The 16524-nt window shown below is 36.5% G+C and overlaps 1 protein-coding gene across 2 annotated transcripts in view; it reads right to left on the reverse strand.

Annotated features, from left to right (window-relative positions):
- Window positions 1-16524, reverse strand: part of tasp1 (taspase, threonine aspartase, 1) — a 40630-nt gene that overhangs the window by 19206 nt on the left and 4900 nt on the right. For both annotated transcript variants that reach the window (XM_056255020.1, XM_056255019.1), the window contains 6 exons: window positions 15290-15410; window positions 14628-14712; window positions 13570-13649; window positions 9945-10036; window positions 4810-4983; window positions 4037-4115 (listed from right to left, as the gene is read on the reverse strand). In XM_056255020.1, coding sequence (XP_056110995.1) covers window positions 4037-4115; window positions 4810-4983; window positions 9945-10036; window positions 13570-13649; window positions 14628-14712; window positions 15290-15410 — 631 coding nt within the window. The remainder of the gene's footprint in view (window positions 1-4036; window positions 4116-4809; window positions 4984-9944; window positions 10037-13569; window positions 13650-14627; window positions 14713-15289; window positions 15411-16524) is intronic.

A 16524-nucleotide genomic window follows, 5' to 3' on the forward strand; every position in this document is an offset into this window, starting at 1 on the left:
ATGGCTTATCATTTGAAACATGCTAGTAGCCTAAAGTTAGCCACTTTACATTGTCACTCGCTCGAACGGTATAGCTTAATCCGTGCACTTGAGCGCTTAATTCATATTTTAAATGCTCAATATTACGGTTTAGTTTTCTCCATAATGTAGAACCAATGTTACATATAATATTGTTTCTCAGTCATGAAACTTAAACCATTTTCTGATGCCACTTCCCAACCCCAAGTATACATTTAAGTTTACGTCATTATGCGACAGGAAGCTCATGCTCCAGACTGCCAAGAACGCACTCAGAACTGTTTGCTGACGCTGTGGATTACAGGTAAAAATGTTGTAAATAATGTTCAGTTTCTTGCACAGACCGATCGTTTCGCTTCATAATAGGCTTTATGCCGAGCGTCACGTGACCAAACCGGAAAACGGGTCTCATTGCATCCGCTTGTCAGAGAAAGTGTTAACGGCCGTAAGAACTAACTACGATATCTATGGATTTTTAAGGTAATCAGCTAACCTACTAAGTTCACTTTGTTATTGGTGTTTTAAGCTATTTAAATATCTAAACGTTAGTGTGAAGAAGAAAAATTAAAAAACTTTTAAATATCAATCTGCACATGCGAGGGACATTGGTTATGTTCATTTTTGCTGGCTCCTTTTAAGTTATCTTGAGTAAAACCGCAAAAAATTTCATGAAGCACATACAAAAGACCTGAATCGGAAGCGATGTGATCTGTTTTCTGGCTTGATCACGTGACGCTCGGCATAAAGCCTATTAAGACCTCAATGAATTGTCAGGACCCACTGGTATATTCATTTTGTTTTGCCTGTATATGGTTGTTTTTTTTACTCTCAAAGTGACTTTAGCTATTGACTTGCATTATATGAATCACCAAGGACTTTACATTTACAATTTTACTTTTTGGGTGAACTGTCCCTTTAATGCATCCTTGCTGAATAAAACCGTACTGACCGCAAAATTCTGAATGGTAATTAAGAACAAACCAATACCTATAAGACTGGCTTTGAAAACATAAACAAATTAAACAATGAAATTAAATGCACTTTAGATGTTGTAAAGGACATTCTGAAATGAAAGAGGTTTTTATTTTTATATAAACTATGATATTTACATAAAATACTATATATATATAATACATAAACATCTAAAACATTATTGTATATAATATACAATATATATGTGTGTGTGTGTGTGTGTGTGCGCTTTAATACATTTTTAAATGTATTATATTTGTTTGGCAAGTCAGGTGTCCCCACAGGAACTAAGTTAAAAGAACATGTAAAATATAAGAATAGTAAATCTCACTGTCAAGACACTAAAGACAGTCACAGTCATTTGCCTTTCAAAGGCAAAGGTGTACAGCAGCCAGTTTTCAAAAGGGAGGGAGTGTAAAGAAATGCCTTAAACACAAAATGTCTGGCAGCCTCTCAAGCCTAAGAAACCATAAAGCCTTAAGAAAATAGCCGTGTTGTTTCTGTAAACACAAACGTGGGCCCCGTAAAATATCAGGTAACTACAACAAAACTCTGTGCGGGTTTGTTGCCATGACAATTAGATGCTAATTTCTTTTCTTTTCTTCTTTTTTGTTGTTTTAACAAAAGAATGAATAAACGACTGGCTCCACCATTGGCTCACTATTTTCAAGTTACCGTAAACCCTCTCATTCTCTCTTGAGAAATGGATGTTACTGGCAACAATATCACAACTTAATTTAACAAGCAAACAGTGCCATAATAGTGCAAACTCAATTTCCAGTGGAAAGTAAATAAAACACAACAAACCAGAGATGGCATAAAAGGGGCAAACGTGGCAAAAGGAATCAACACTGACCCTCAGCGAAACCACAGCGAGCACTGCTGAGACTAACATGGTTGACCTGGGAGAAAACGAGCTCTTTGTGTCAGTATGAAGCCAGGATGATTGTTTTTCTCCTCCTTTTGATAGGAACGCCTTTTAAGTTGGGAAATGAAAAGCAGGTGCACCGCTGGAGCGCACATTCGAACGGCCTGTCCTCACCACCATGAGTTTTCAATTTTGAGGAGGATGAAAGAGAAATGCATGCTGAAACAGCCATGGGGGGAGAAGGTGATAAAATGTGTGATTCTGCTTTTGTTTTTAGAATGGCGGACGATCAAAAACAAAGAGGCACAAAACACAATGTAAGTTCCGTGCCTGTTGCACATAAGTTTGTGTGATTATAAAGTAAAAATGTCAACAGGGAGCACACGTGTAAAACAGTGCTCGTAATATTTCAGACCTGTTGAAGCAAGCAATCGGGGATATCTCACAAAACCTATCAAGAACATGTCCGAGTAATATTTCCCATCTAAATAAAAAAAGAGAGAGAAATTGCATATTGCATAATAAAAATTTTCATTTTTAATACCATTAAGATTTGTTCCATAAAGGTTTCATTTTCATGACAAAAACTTTCCAATGAATTCTCATTACATCATTAAAAAAAAACATCTTTATTTAATTTTTCTAAATTTACTTTATCACGGTGATGAGAACAAATGGAGAATTGCCATCCAGAGTAATAGAAAGAACAAAAACATTTTGGGGATATATGTGCATATATGTATATAAATAATTCTAATTTTTGAACTGAAGATACCAATGGTGAAAAAAAAAAAAAAAAAACCACACACACACTAAACTGCAATAGACATAGCAAAATCTCTCAAAAAGCCTGTGTGGCCAACACCACCAACATTTTTTTATTTTTTTTTAACCAGAGGAAATCATACATGCTGCACCCCTGTGCAACATGCCAAGCTTGAATGAATCCCAGTCTCTCTGCAATGGGCCAGGTGTGTGTTCACTGCAGGGCTCAGGCCAGGCCAAAGGTGCTTTCACACAAGGGTGCCGCAGAACAAAGGATGAAGGAAAAGAAAAGAAATATGGCCTTCATCTTAATTTAACACTCTTTGGAAGTTGTGTAAGTGATTATGGCATGGGGAAGCATATTAACAGAGGCTACAGTTCGACAATTCAAAGCCAAGTAGAGCTTTTTACAAGGTGTCTGGCTGTTAAAGCAATGTCACTGCCTCGTGAAATATTATAATAAAGTTACAGGTGCAGTTATGCACCATGTCATGGTTGTTAAAGTATGTGCAAATTTACTGCACCGGATAGGGGAGATGGGATAAATTAAACAATTAACAAATGTAACATCAACGTAATGCACAATGCACTCACTATGGCTATATCAGTTAAAGAAAATATTCCTTCATCACCCTTAACGTTCACTCCTTCCCAATCAGCAAAGCCAAAGCATGTCTGACCGAATCTTGCCATTAGTTGCTAAGAGGATATTCATACTGTACATACATGAAAGGAAGTGATGTGTTGTGATGCGACGTATACACCCAAAGAGAGATTTCATCTTTTCTTTTATCTTGACCTGAAGAGAATAGCTCCTATAGCATCAATTCAAACAATCGTCTTGTCCTCGTCCACATCTACCCATGAATAACAATCTGTCTTTCATCATTACTGCTTTAAGAAATCCAGACATCCTCTATGGGATGGATCCTCAATGGACTGGCTTGTATGTGTTGTATGGAGATGTGAATCATGTCTGTGGACTATTGACTTGGGCACAGGCAATATAAGGAATAAAAGCTTGTTTTATTCATGTGACAGAAAGCATTAGTTTAAAACGCGAAGTGTACGGCCTTGGGCCCCGCTCACGGCAGGAATCCCAAGTAAAGCAGACATTTTTGCTTTTGAAATATGTCCCTACTAAGACACTGGCTAACGACAATAAGATGTTGGAGGGACGGATTGACATCTATATCAGGGCCAAAGAATGAACAGAAAATGACAAAAAGAGCTTGAATGATATAGATTTTTTACTACAAAGCAATAGAAATTAGATATTTTTGTCGACTGTAATTGTGCACAAATTTCTTAAACAATGACTCAAAAGTGACCGACTGAACCCTTGCAAAACCTGTCAAAAAGCAGTGAATGTACAGTAATGTCACACTAATATGACTCCGGTGTGTTTGATACCTGAGGTACTCACAGCTGTAGAGTAAAGGCTGACGTCTCGAGCGTTTTCAGCCCAGCAGCCACACCCATAGTGAGCAGCCTGAGACAGAAAGATATGAAGAAAAACATGTTGAAAAAGAATGTCGGCTGCAGTTTAATTAAATAAAAACATTTTTGATTACACATCTAACCTGTTTATAAAGCACTTATAACCTACACTGTGAAAAGATCTAATTTCAGTGCAAATATTTGCAACATATGATACTGTTCAAATGTTTGGGGTCAGTAAGATTTCTTTTCTTTTTTTTAAGAAAAAAATAATTTTATTCAGCACAAATGCATTAAATTTATCAAAAGTGACAGTAAAGACTTTCACATTGTTACAAAAATACTATTTATATAGTATTCTGAAAAAAATGATCATGCTTTCCACAAAAATATTAAGACACTGTTTTCAAATTGATTCAAAAAACATTTCTTAACGCATGAAATCAGCATATTACAATATAAAGCTTATTTTAAATGTAATATTTCACAATATTACTCTTTTTACAGTATGTTTGAAAAAATAAATGCAGCCTTTAAGATAAGATGATAGGCCAACTTTTGACCGGTAATGTAATGATGCATCATGTTGTGCTAAAAAAAGTGTGCTCAGTGTGAATAGGCCTTCATTATTAAAAGTCCCCTATAAATAAAGAGCTTAAAATATGCTACATCCCCAGAATGCTATTTTATTTAAGCATTATGGTCAAATAGAATATGGTCAGACTCCGGAGAAAACCAAAGGTCACCTGTCCAACCCGACCCGGGTGTTTCATGGCCAGACCTCCACTGGATACCGCAGCCGCCACATTCCCTTCCCGATCCACTACAACCGCACCGACTGTATCCAGACAGGCTGAGTTATTCTCCTCACCTTCCACCATGATGTCTCCTACTGGCTCCAAGCAGCCTAAATCGTTCTCCTGCGCACACAATTGCCATTCAATTAGAACTTCCAATCGCACACAGATAATAAACAGCACTATTCTGCAGTCTAACCTCCTGAGTTCATTTAAACAGTGAAATCAAAAATAAAATGTAAGTGTCAAAGTATCTTCATGCTAAACCGTGGGCCAAAAAAGAGGAACAAAGAGGCTGTGGTTACTGGCAACTTCAAAAAAACGCACATTTCCGAAGCCCAGAATAATACTAGATTGAAACATACTGAACATTGCTTCTCTTGCAATGTTTTTTTCTTTTTTCTTTCTTGTCTATGAAGTAGACTTTCAGACCCAGCTGGCTACCATAACCAAACGTGAACTTTGTCAAACTGGGGAACTGAAATACACATAGCTATCTAGCTTGAGCAAATAAAGTCCAATTACATATCAGCATCTGAAAAATGATCCTCATGCTCTCATTTATAATGAGTAAAGTGGTCATTTTAAAAGGACTGTTTTCATTTGCTGATTGCTGTGTACTTTGGAAAGAAAGTTGATGTGGACTGAAAGAGTCATGTGGAGCCGCTTGACAAATTGGCCGATCCTGGGAAAATGCGGAAGGGGACGTGATGACTTATTTATAATTTCATCTTCCCATGAACAGTGTCATTACTAGGCCATGGATCTTCAGAACTTTCAAAAATATGAGTGAACAGGCTAAAAAAGAATGTTATTATTATTGATCTCACAATCAGCGATAAATCTGACAGAATCAACTTCAGAACAACATCTGCTCTCACAGACCTTTCCAAAGAGGAGCATCAATTTTTTTCTCCTTAATGGGTAGCTGTTTGTATAACCTTTATGTCTTAAAAAATATTCTGTCTCTATTTCGGTGTGTCATAAAAGCAGCTGGTAAAAATATTCAATCAACTTGTTTCCAATCTGTTTCTGTAAAAAACAAAACAAAAAAATTGTCAGGGTTCTTAATACTTTTTGACCAATGAGTCCCTCTATTTTATGGTGACTTTTCAGGCAGACTTTAATGTATACACCAGGAACCATTGTTGATTGTTTAACAATTCTTATTTTTTACAGTAGAAATTAAGACCTCACTTAATTCAGACACCTGAAAACAGTAATGATATAATACAAAACAACTGTGGGAAACCTTCAATTCTAAAGTCATATTTCTATGAAGCACAAGTGCACCCACTCACTCACATAAAAGAAGTTACAGAAACATCTTAATTCTGAGAAGTATGCATTAAAATTGAGCGAGAACCCCTAGACCCCAGGCCATCCATGCCATACAAATGCATTACATCCCCAGTAAAACAATAAATATGGCACTTATAAAATCAAACAAACCACAGGCCACTTGAGAGGAGACTGGGAGATGTGTTGTTATCTAAATGACCATTTAATGCATAGCTTTGGAAAAAGAAAAATTAACTGAACTGAAGAAAGACCATGTGGCATCCCAGAGGCACAGTTCATTCATGCAGAAAGAGCCAACAGCGATCACTCACTTCAAACTGATGCTATCTTTAAAACAAACCGTACAAGGTTCGAACTCCGAACACAAATACCACATATACCGAACCAAGTTAGGCTGCGACGTATTTGTCTTTCCTGTCAAATAACATTTCGCCCACATTCAGACCATGTAATTTGCAACTAATGACCCAGGAGTGACCCACGTTTCGCTTTCTCATTGGGACCACACAAGCGTCACATCACGGATGGATCTGTGCTGGAAGCCATTTTCCCTCGACACCTGCATTCCATGTGTACCTGTCAAATCACTTCCTTGAAAACTCACCAAAAAAGTAGGAGAGATGCTAACATGTTCAAGCACATTACGGGAAATAATTCGGTGAAATAACTTCAAGATGTTGGCGTGGGAAATTGGGCGGCAGGGTGGTGCTGAAGCACGAATGTCTCATAGGCCTCAAACACATAAATATATAGATTTTTGTACCTTAAAAATAAGGCCTAAATGGTCCACAAAAAGGAGCTACAAAAGAGCATCAGAGAACTGTGTCACCCAAGTTAAATTCCTCGTGTGCAGTGCCATGTCAGCAGTGCAGTAAGTATCCGTATGTGTGTTTCCTGTGATTGTGAGTAATTGAGGTCTCCACACCCCCCTTTAAGGTCGTCATTACCCAATGGGTTTCCTCCTCTGGGTATATGTGGTGGTTTAGAATTAGAGGACTGAACAGATGCAGATCCTGTTATCAGTCGAGTAATAATGTCAGAGCAAATGCCTCCGCTGCACTGTGTTTAGGCCTAATTAAATGTGTTGCACTGAATGGGAGGGTGGAAACCTATAGATCATGGAGCATTTATAGGAGAAACTTGCATATTTAGTTCTGTCTTTTTTTAATCAGAGTTTAAAGAGCGCATATGTCAAAAATCAAGAGCATATCCTGAATGTTTAAGTGTTCCCTTTTATTAAAAAAGAAACTCCTAAAATCATGTCTGATCCAGACCGACAAAGGACATGGCATTTTGACGGCAGCTTGGTTTCTAATTCTGAAGGCTGGGTAGCCCTGCCCATACTTAAATGTCATTGGTCCTCTCCACATAACAGTATATTAAATATAAAATATGGACGTGACTGATTCATGTCATGCAGCGGTTTTGCATTCAGTGTGAAGAGAAGAATGCTACCTGATTAAAAATCACTGTTAAACTCAGGGTCCAAAATTGATCTTTTTGTCCATATGACAATTGCATTATTTATTCCAGGTAAATATGATTATTATATTAACATAGTATATAAATAATAAAATATTTGAATATTAAATATGAATATTATAGCATTTACTTGTTAATATAATAATTAAATTAAATATATTGATAATTAAAAGGTATTGGTTAATAATAATGTTGTAATCGAAATTATTCAACCCCCATTGCTAATCAGGTGTATTGGCAAAATTTACAGACTTTCAGCGGTTTGCAATGAACAAATCAAACAAAAGTAACTGAAATGGCTCAACACGACAAATATGTCAAGTGGTTTCCCCAAAGTCAACTGAAACTGAAACTTAAAGGTGCCCTAGAATGTTTTTTTTTATTATTTTATAATGTTTCCTGGGTTACCCTTATAATGTTAGTATGTTTTTTAGATAAAAAATAATCATAATTTAGAAATAAATGGCATTTTTCCTAGCCTGCTTTTAGCCTCTGATTTGAACACTCTGTTTGAAGGGGCGTGTCTGCTGTGGGATTCAGTGTAACCGCGGCCACTGCTGTGATTGGCTGACATGCTTGCATATGAAATAGCAACGCATTACATGTGAAACTCTCTCCCGAATACTTTTACTACTGCTATTATACGTTTTTACTATAACAGCTATCGAGATTAACGAATCGTGAGATGTTTTTAAAGTATTTAGATCTATTCCCATCACATAAAAAGTTGCCGTGATGAGCATTGAGCAGATGACAGTGTTGATCGCGAGAATGAAGATCTTATCATTGCAAAGCAGTTTCTGCACTCTCTCTAAGGCTTTCACCAATGCAAACACGATGATGTAAATACAGTAAGAGCTTCGTTGTGCAGTAACGTGCGTCATTGATTTCATAACGAGTTTGGCAAGTGTCCAGATAAACTCGCGCTGTGTGGAAAGATTGTTCTTTGATCGCTTTGTATATAATTTGTTCACAATTTAAATACGATTATTTTCATCCTACTAAAAGAAACGATGTGAAGCTGATATTTTAGTCACTGGCTTGACTTACTGATGCATAAACAGTATTGAACGATTTTGAGAGAAAGATTACCTGTCTGAACTTGAACAATTACACATCAGAAAGTGTTGCTTGGTAGCTCGATCCGAGGCCAGCTCTGTATTGGCCCAAGTTGAGGAAACACTCGGTGAAATGTTTGGAAATTTCCAGAGAAAATAAAATTAACCTATTGTTTCTTCAGAGGCTCAGATGAAGGAACTAAAAAATACTTTTGTGTTCATGTGTACACCCACACTGAGCAACTGCCATGCTTCGGCTGCGCAGTTCCGCCTGGCATTGAGGGCTGGCATTATGCAAATATTTGGAGGCGTACATATTAATGATCCCGACTATTGCGTCACAGTCGGTATTGTGTGGAGAACCGACCGTTTTTCAGGGGTGTTTTTCATAAACGTGAATTAAATGAGAACGCGAAAACAGTCCAGTTTGAGATTCACTCTATGTCATGTCCATGCACTGAACTCTTGTTATTTGACTATACCAAGGTAAATTCAATTTTGAATTATAGGTCACCTTTAAGACTTCTGCAGTCTCAAAATTATTCAACTCCTTCATGGCATGCATCTTCAGTACTTAGTAGAACATAATTTTGCTGTTATGACCTGCTGCAAACGAGATGTATAATGAGACACCAGTTTCTGGCAGTGTTTCTGAGGAATCTTAGCCCATTCATAATGAGCAATGGTCTTCAGTTCAGTAATATTCGTGGGTTTGCGTGCTGCAACCGCCTTCTTCAAATTCCCACCAGAGATTTTCTATGGGGTTCAAGTCAGGTGACTGTGATGGCCACTGTAGAATCTTCCAGGACTTCTTCTGCAACCAAGCCTTGATGGAATTTAAGGTATGCTTGGGATCCTTGTCCTGTTGGAAGGTCCAACGACGCCCAAGCTTCAGCTTCCTCAGTGTAGGCACGACATATTCTTTCCTGATATACAGAAATGAATCAATCTTGCCTTCCACATGCTGCAGGTTTCCAGTGCCAGAGGATGCAAAGCAGCCCCAAAGCATCACAGAGCCACCACCACTGAAAGTCTGTAAATTTTGCCAATAAACCTGATTTGCAATGGGGGTTGAATAATTTCAATTACAACTGTAATATTATTTATTATTATTAATTTTATAAATAGTTTGGTGTTGAGCATGTATTAAGTTTAGACCCTGGTTGGATGGGATGTCATTGCATGTATAACATAAGCACAAAATTGAGAGAGGTGACTCAATCATTTTGCACGTTCACTCACGTGTCCACAAGATTGTCTTCTCCTCTTTGTCTCAACCTGCTCTGCCAGCTCCATCTTCCTCTTGTTCCTCTTGTAGCCTGACAAACTGAACTCTGTTGAGTGTTGAAAAAGGCATGACAGTCAATAATAGATTTTACTCCACTGCTTTGACTTCCAATCCAAAAAAACTTTTGTCTGTGTTTTAAGTCATGAAATCTACGAAATGCTGACAAATGTTTTGCTCCTGTGGCCTTATTGCTTAGATTATTAGTATTATTATTCATGATTATATATTGCAGCAAGGGTGTGTGTTTGGCGGGGGAGCCTTTACTCTCATAATAAATCAGTCTATTGGTGGAAATGTGGTTGAAATCCTCAAAGTCTCCCTAAATAATGGGACATGTGTTGGAATGAGGTCATGGTTTTGGCATCAGATCATTTCCAACACTGACAACACACACTCTATCGCTGTCTGACACACACTGGGAGTCGGCATGGGGCCCTCTATTAAAGTATAGAAGCCGATGTTTACCAAATACTGCATTCCACTCCTGTGAAAATCTCTTAATCAAAGCAAATGAATCAATGAAATGGGCACAATTAAGCCATTTTTCTGAATTGGATGGAATGCAATTAGGGCTGGTAAAAATAACACTGAGTCAATGGCTTAAAAATACTCCAACAGATGAGATCACATGTCGTCTTGCCAGTCATTATTCAATGAAATGATTACGTGCAACTGTCAAGACTTACAACCGAGATAAAAGGCAGTGGTTTTGGTAAAAACATCAACATATAACAGATTACACATATAGTATACTTCATTAAAACTGTAACCTGTGGGAATTCAGTTAAAGGACTATACAAGAACTGGATTCCCTGAAAGAAATACAAGTGCTTTCAAGGCACTGCTGAAATAAAATGCTGCATCAGAGCCACTTCAGTGGGAGGTGTTTGCGGTCGGTTTCACTCAATAATCAACATGTAGCTAAATGGTTAAATTTATACAATGAATATAAACAATCACAATTCAGCATCCAAACTAGAGTCTGAGAGAAGACGAATTGCACGTGAGCATGCACATTTTACGATTATACTATTGCTGCCAGTAACAATTGTATAATGAACAATTACGTCAATGGTAAACTATTTAAACTTTAATCTTATACTTTAAGTATAAGTCTACGAAATACTTTAAGTATAAGTATAAAATGAAAAACAAAATAGATAGTATAAAATTAAAAGTTTCGGGTTTAAGTGCAGAAGTGTAAAAGTTTAGGGGTTTAGAAAAACTCCTAAACAGAATGTTTCAGGAATATCAATACAATTCTGCGACTTCAAAGGTAACTTAATCACACCTAATTCCCTAAATGAATAATAAAAACTATATAAATGCTGGGGATTATAAAACAAAAACGTCTTAAACATTCGACATACAACAAATTATTCTACATTATTGCGCAAAAACAGTTGACTGAAACCGAAAATTTCTGGATGCACTTGGCCGAAAACCAAAACAGCTTTTTTTTTATTATTTATTTTAAATCAGCTTTTTTTGTATAATTGACTTTTTATATAAAATTCAATCATTTTAATGATACTGGACTTAAAAAATACAAGCCAATAAAATAAAATAACCACACTTTTATTGAAAGTAAAACTAAAATTGGACAGAAAATATCTTATGATTAAATATCAATATTATTCAGTTCTATGCAACAGAATCAGATTTAACAGATTCAACGGCCGATAATTAGGAGATTCTGTTCTATGTAATCACTGTCCACAGTTTCAGTCAATATCTGGAAATACATTACAACAATAACATTTTATTTTATAGTAGGCATTTGTATAAAAATAGCAATGTCAAGCACCCTTCGCTTTCATTTTTAGCATTATGTGAAACTAGCAGGAAGTCTTACACACTAGCAAATGTCTCACTAGCATAAAAAACAAACTCCATGGTATAAACAAATTTCTTGTATAATAATGTATTAATAGAATTAATTATTGAGAACAATACTGGTTACAGCAACAGAGAAAGCGCAAATAATAGTCATTGTGAAAGTGTTGTGTAACGGGTTAAAACTCCACCGCAGGCCTCAAACAAAACCTCACTGCATTATATGAGAGAATAAAACCGCAAACACTTCTATTAAAGTTATCTGGATGCCAGTCACACCTTACAGATCCAAAGAGAGAGGAGGTAATCTTGTTGCTTACATAAGACCTTTCATTTCATTTAAAAACAGCCTCTCTGTGCTTCTTTACTGAAAATATATGAGCATTTTAACATTTTTACCTCCTGTTTTCCCCTAATTATGTAAAAAAATATTATTTAAAATCACTTTCCAATTGAGCGTTCGCAAAAGCCACGCCCCCTAGTTATTGTTACTACGGCCGTCAAACAAATGGTCAAACACGACCAGCGCGACAGATTGCCATGACGGGAAGAGGTATACCCGTGCGTGTCAGTGACCTTTTTTGGAGCAATACCTCAGCGATATCCTCCAGATCGAGGCAAAGGGGGTTACAGTATGCAGTGGAGGGATACATAAAAAATATAAAAATACGCAATGAAGGAGACACGACTACTATCGAGGCTAATGTTTACCGGTCTCAAGCGAAATCTGAGAAACCCCATGACCTGTACCTCAAATGCAACCAGCACAGCCTTGAAGAAGATTTTATAAGGTGGTTCAGTGGCTAATGTTTGGAGTTAGACATATATAACTCGCGCTGCATATTTAGTATTTTGCCTCAGATACAGGATTATACATTCGCTCTAACAAGCAGGTTGTTCATTACCATGGCAACCGCTTGCGTGTCATGCTAAATGCGATTTTCGTGCTAAAAAAGTAACTATACATAAGAGACGGAAAGATGCAGATAACCATACATTATTTAAGGTTATTTCTATTCGTTACGATATTGACATATGAACTGATGTTGTCAAGTAAGCTTCATGCTTTCCGCGTTGCGAGCGTGCACTCCTCTAAACTGTAGCTACGGTGCTGCACTGCTAGTTGACTGCTGCTCATTTCCCCCAAAAATATCATGTTAACAACAACCCTTTAGAAAACGTAATTCCTTTGTGGATCCTCTTGATCTGCTTTCTCCATGTTTCTTTGACTGATCTCAGTGTCTCAGTCTCACGCACGCTGCACGCGAGTTAACCATGTTCGACACATTTAACTGGGAGTGGGGCCGTCCACACTGTTTTATCCATTGTAGGCACCGCTCACGTTGTGTTTTCGGCTTTGGAAACGGAAAGAACACAACTCCTCCAGACAATCTCTCGGGGCACCTAGTGTCCGATTTACAAACGCCGTGGGCGCACCGCTTCAGCATCTTGCTTGGAGTCAATGTTTGACGGACCTGCTCACATAGTAACAGTTGCTATGATGTTTGATTGGACAATGGCTGTTTTGGGGGAGGGGCCTGCGAAAGGTCAATTTCTATGTGAACTTTTTAGCTTCTTTCACCAATGAGAGTGGTTAAGTTGTTAATCACAATATTCAGTACAATATTCAGTAATCCAAAGAAAGATGCGTCCTGATCTGTATTATTATTACTACATACAAATCTAATAAAAAGACTGCAGTCAAAGCAGCTGAAAGAAGAGTGTGGGTGGTCTGACACTCACTGGTGGTCATCTTCTCTGTAGGGCATGCTGGGATCCCATGGCTGATGGCCCACTGTTCTGCTCCTTTGCCCACTAAGAAACTGACAAAGTAGAGATGTGATTTACATAAAAGGAGCAATTGCATCACACTACAAAACGTTCTACTTTTATACCGGAGATTTCCTGTTTTAATTTTGAACTCAGCAAAAGATAAGTTAGATCGGAAGATAAATCGGCTGCATTTATTTGATAAAAAAAAAACCCCAGCAAAAACAGTAATATTGTGAAATATTTTTACAAATATTTTTAAAATCACTTTTCTGTTTGAATATATCTTAAAATGCAATTTATTCCTGTGATGGCAAAGCTGAATTTTCAGCATCATTGCTCCAGTCACATGATCCTTCAGAAATCATTCTAATATGCTGATTTGGTGCTCAAGAAATGTATTATACAAGAAAGTTTATTATTATTATCATCAATGTTGAAAACAGTTTGTCAAAACATGGTTTTGTTTCCATGATTCTTTGATGAATAGAAAGTTCAAAAGAACAGCAATAATCTGAAATAGAAAGCTTTTGTAACATATATAAATGTCTTTACTGTCACTTTTGAAATAATTTAATGCATCCTTGCTGAATAATATATATTTTTTAATTTTAATTATAAATTTAAAACCTAGCCAATATGAAAATGTTTGTTTGAAAAGTGTTTTTGTGTTATCTTAAAATAAACGCAACTTAGTGTGATAGTTAGTTATCAAAGGAATCTGGCACAAGTAAATATATTTTGGGGCCACTGCGATCTACAGAATATGTCTTAATCTATGACTGGCACCTGTTTCCTATAGCTAAGAAAATACACTAACTACATTTGTCACAACAAGATAAATGCATTTAGTCCAAGCATGTTTCGTCTTGCTCAAAGTTAGTACTTGTTTGTATATTCTGTGGATACTGCGATTGAAATGCTGCTGTTTTACACCAGAATATTTGCCCTGAGGCATCAATGAAGTATGTCAGTCTGTGTATATGTCTAAGTTGATAGCCAGAAAGCCAACATCAGAGAGCTTGGCTCACCAGGGAGGGATCCTGCCAGCTGATAGCTTCCCCTTCTGAGTTTCACTTAATAATCTTCTGGCTACCAGCACTGGGTTCTTGATTCCTGAGAGAAAGAGCAGCATTAGTATCACTTTTGCTCAAGGCTTTAAATATGGTAGATGAAACCTGCATGTGGCTTCCTCGAGCACTTTTGTTGAGTTCATTGCACCCAAAAAAAAGAAGAAGAAAAATATAAAATATTATATAAAAATATAATTAAAAATAACACAATGTTTCACTAATATCAGTGTTACACTAAATAAACTTCCTTTATATTCTATGTGGATTAGCAGAATATTTCAAGACACTGCACGTCAAATCAAGTTTTTCTAGTTTTAACCAACATGGCAACAGGTTGATGGGGTCAAATCGGTCCTGTTTTGTGCCTCAATTAGTTTCGAGTGAAAAGAGGTAGCGTATATATATAATTATTTATGTATAACATTTACATTTATTTTCTAAAGAAACAAATGAAAAAAACATATTTTAGTCTTGCATTTTAGCATTCTTGCACGCACAAAATGCAATTAGCCAATTTCCTATAAAGGGCTAAGGAGGTTGCAAGTTGGCCTTTATTTGATTTGCTTGAAATTCAAATGGCACCTTTAATCACATGACAAAAAGCTCAAACCAGCACCCACCACTCAAGGCTCCAACAGCTCCATAGTTTAAGGACTTCCCATCCATGATGCTGGCATCACACTCAATCTCACCCGAGAGGTTCAGGTTGGAACCGGTACCCGCATTGGTGAACGGGGAGTCCTAAAAATAAACATCAACCTCAAAGTTCATTTCTTTCTCTTCTAAAATAATAAGAAACAAGCAGTGGTGGACAGTAACAAAATATTTAGACTTTATTAATGTACTTAAGTACATTTATTAAGTATTTATACTTGATCTGAGTATTTTTATTTAGGAAAACTTTTACTTCCATAATGCTACATTCCTATGCATAATATAGTACTTTTTAATACGCTACATGTCATGAAAACATGTCGTCCTCGTTATTTTGAAGTGAAGTTCATTTTATGTATAAACATTCTGTACATTCTGTTAAAAATACATTCTGTTAAAAAAGAAAATTGGTTGTTAACACCCCAGTTTGGTTGACCATGTGGTGCATATAATCATGTGACAACTTAAGATGGCTCCTGGTTAAGCATTGATGGAGTATGCAGGCTTTTTTTAATCATTTCCCAAGGATTTATTATTGTAAATGAAAACTTTATTTAGGTCATGACTGTCAGTTGTTTGTGAACTATATCTGCTGTAAAGGGGTGAGCTGTTTAAGCATAAAATACTTGAATGTGGACATGTCCACATTTGTCTATTTTCCGTCTGAACGGGGTAGGTTTTAGGTAAAATAAATAAAAATAACGTTAAAAATAAAGCAAATTAATGCCCATGCATCTTCCCCTATGTCGTAGCAGTTTTAAATTATGTGAAACTAGTATGTTTCCATAGCGTTCTTAAAATGTTAACACATTTTGCCCTATGTGACGTGTTTTTGTACTGTATGTTTATATTTGTCAACGCGCATTCAGTTTTCCTCATTTTTCTATATAATATGGTAGATTTTGTTATTTTTACTTGTTTGCACACTTGCATTATCAGTAATTATCAGAGTAGTTATCACTGTATGACAAATTTTGGTAATAAAAAAATCAAAAAAATTATTTGCAGACCAATACATATTGTCAACATAATATTGACCTTATTGACTAGTGCTGGCTACTTTATAACAATTCATAATAAATGTTAGACTGAGCTGGCATTCACCAATCAGTACTTTTTATTGCTGGAGTAATGTAAGTACATTACATTATTCCAGTATATTAAAAATCAAGTACTTTTTCTCAAGTAAAATTGAAAAGGA

Source organism: Rhinichthys klamathensis, unplaced genomic scaffold (genome assembly GCF_029890125.1).
Source record: "Rhinichthys klamathensis goyatoka isolate OS25496 unplaced genomic scaffold, OSU_Roscu_1.1 h1tg000115l_1, whole genome shotgun sequence".
Lineage (NCBI taxonomy): Eukaryota > Metazoa > Chordata > Actinopteri > Cypriniformes > Leuciscidae > Rhinichthys > Rhinichthys klamathensis.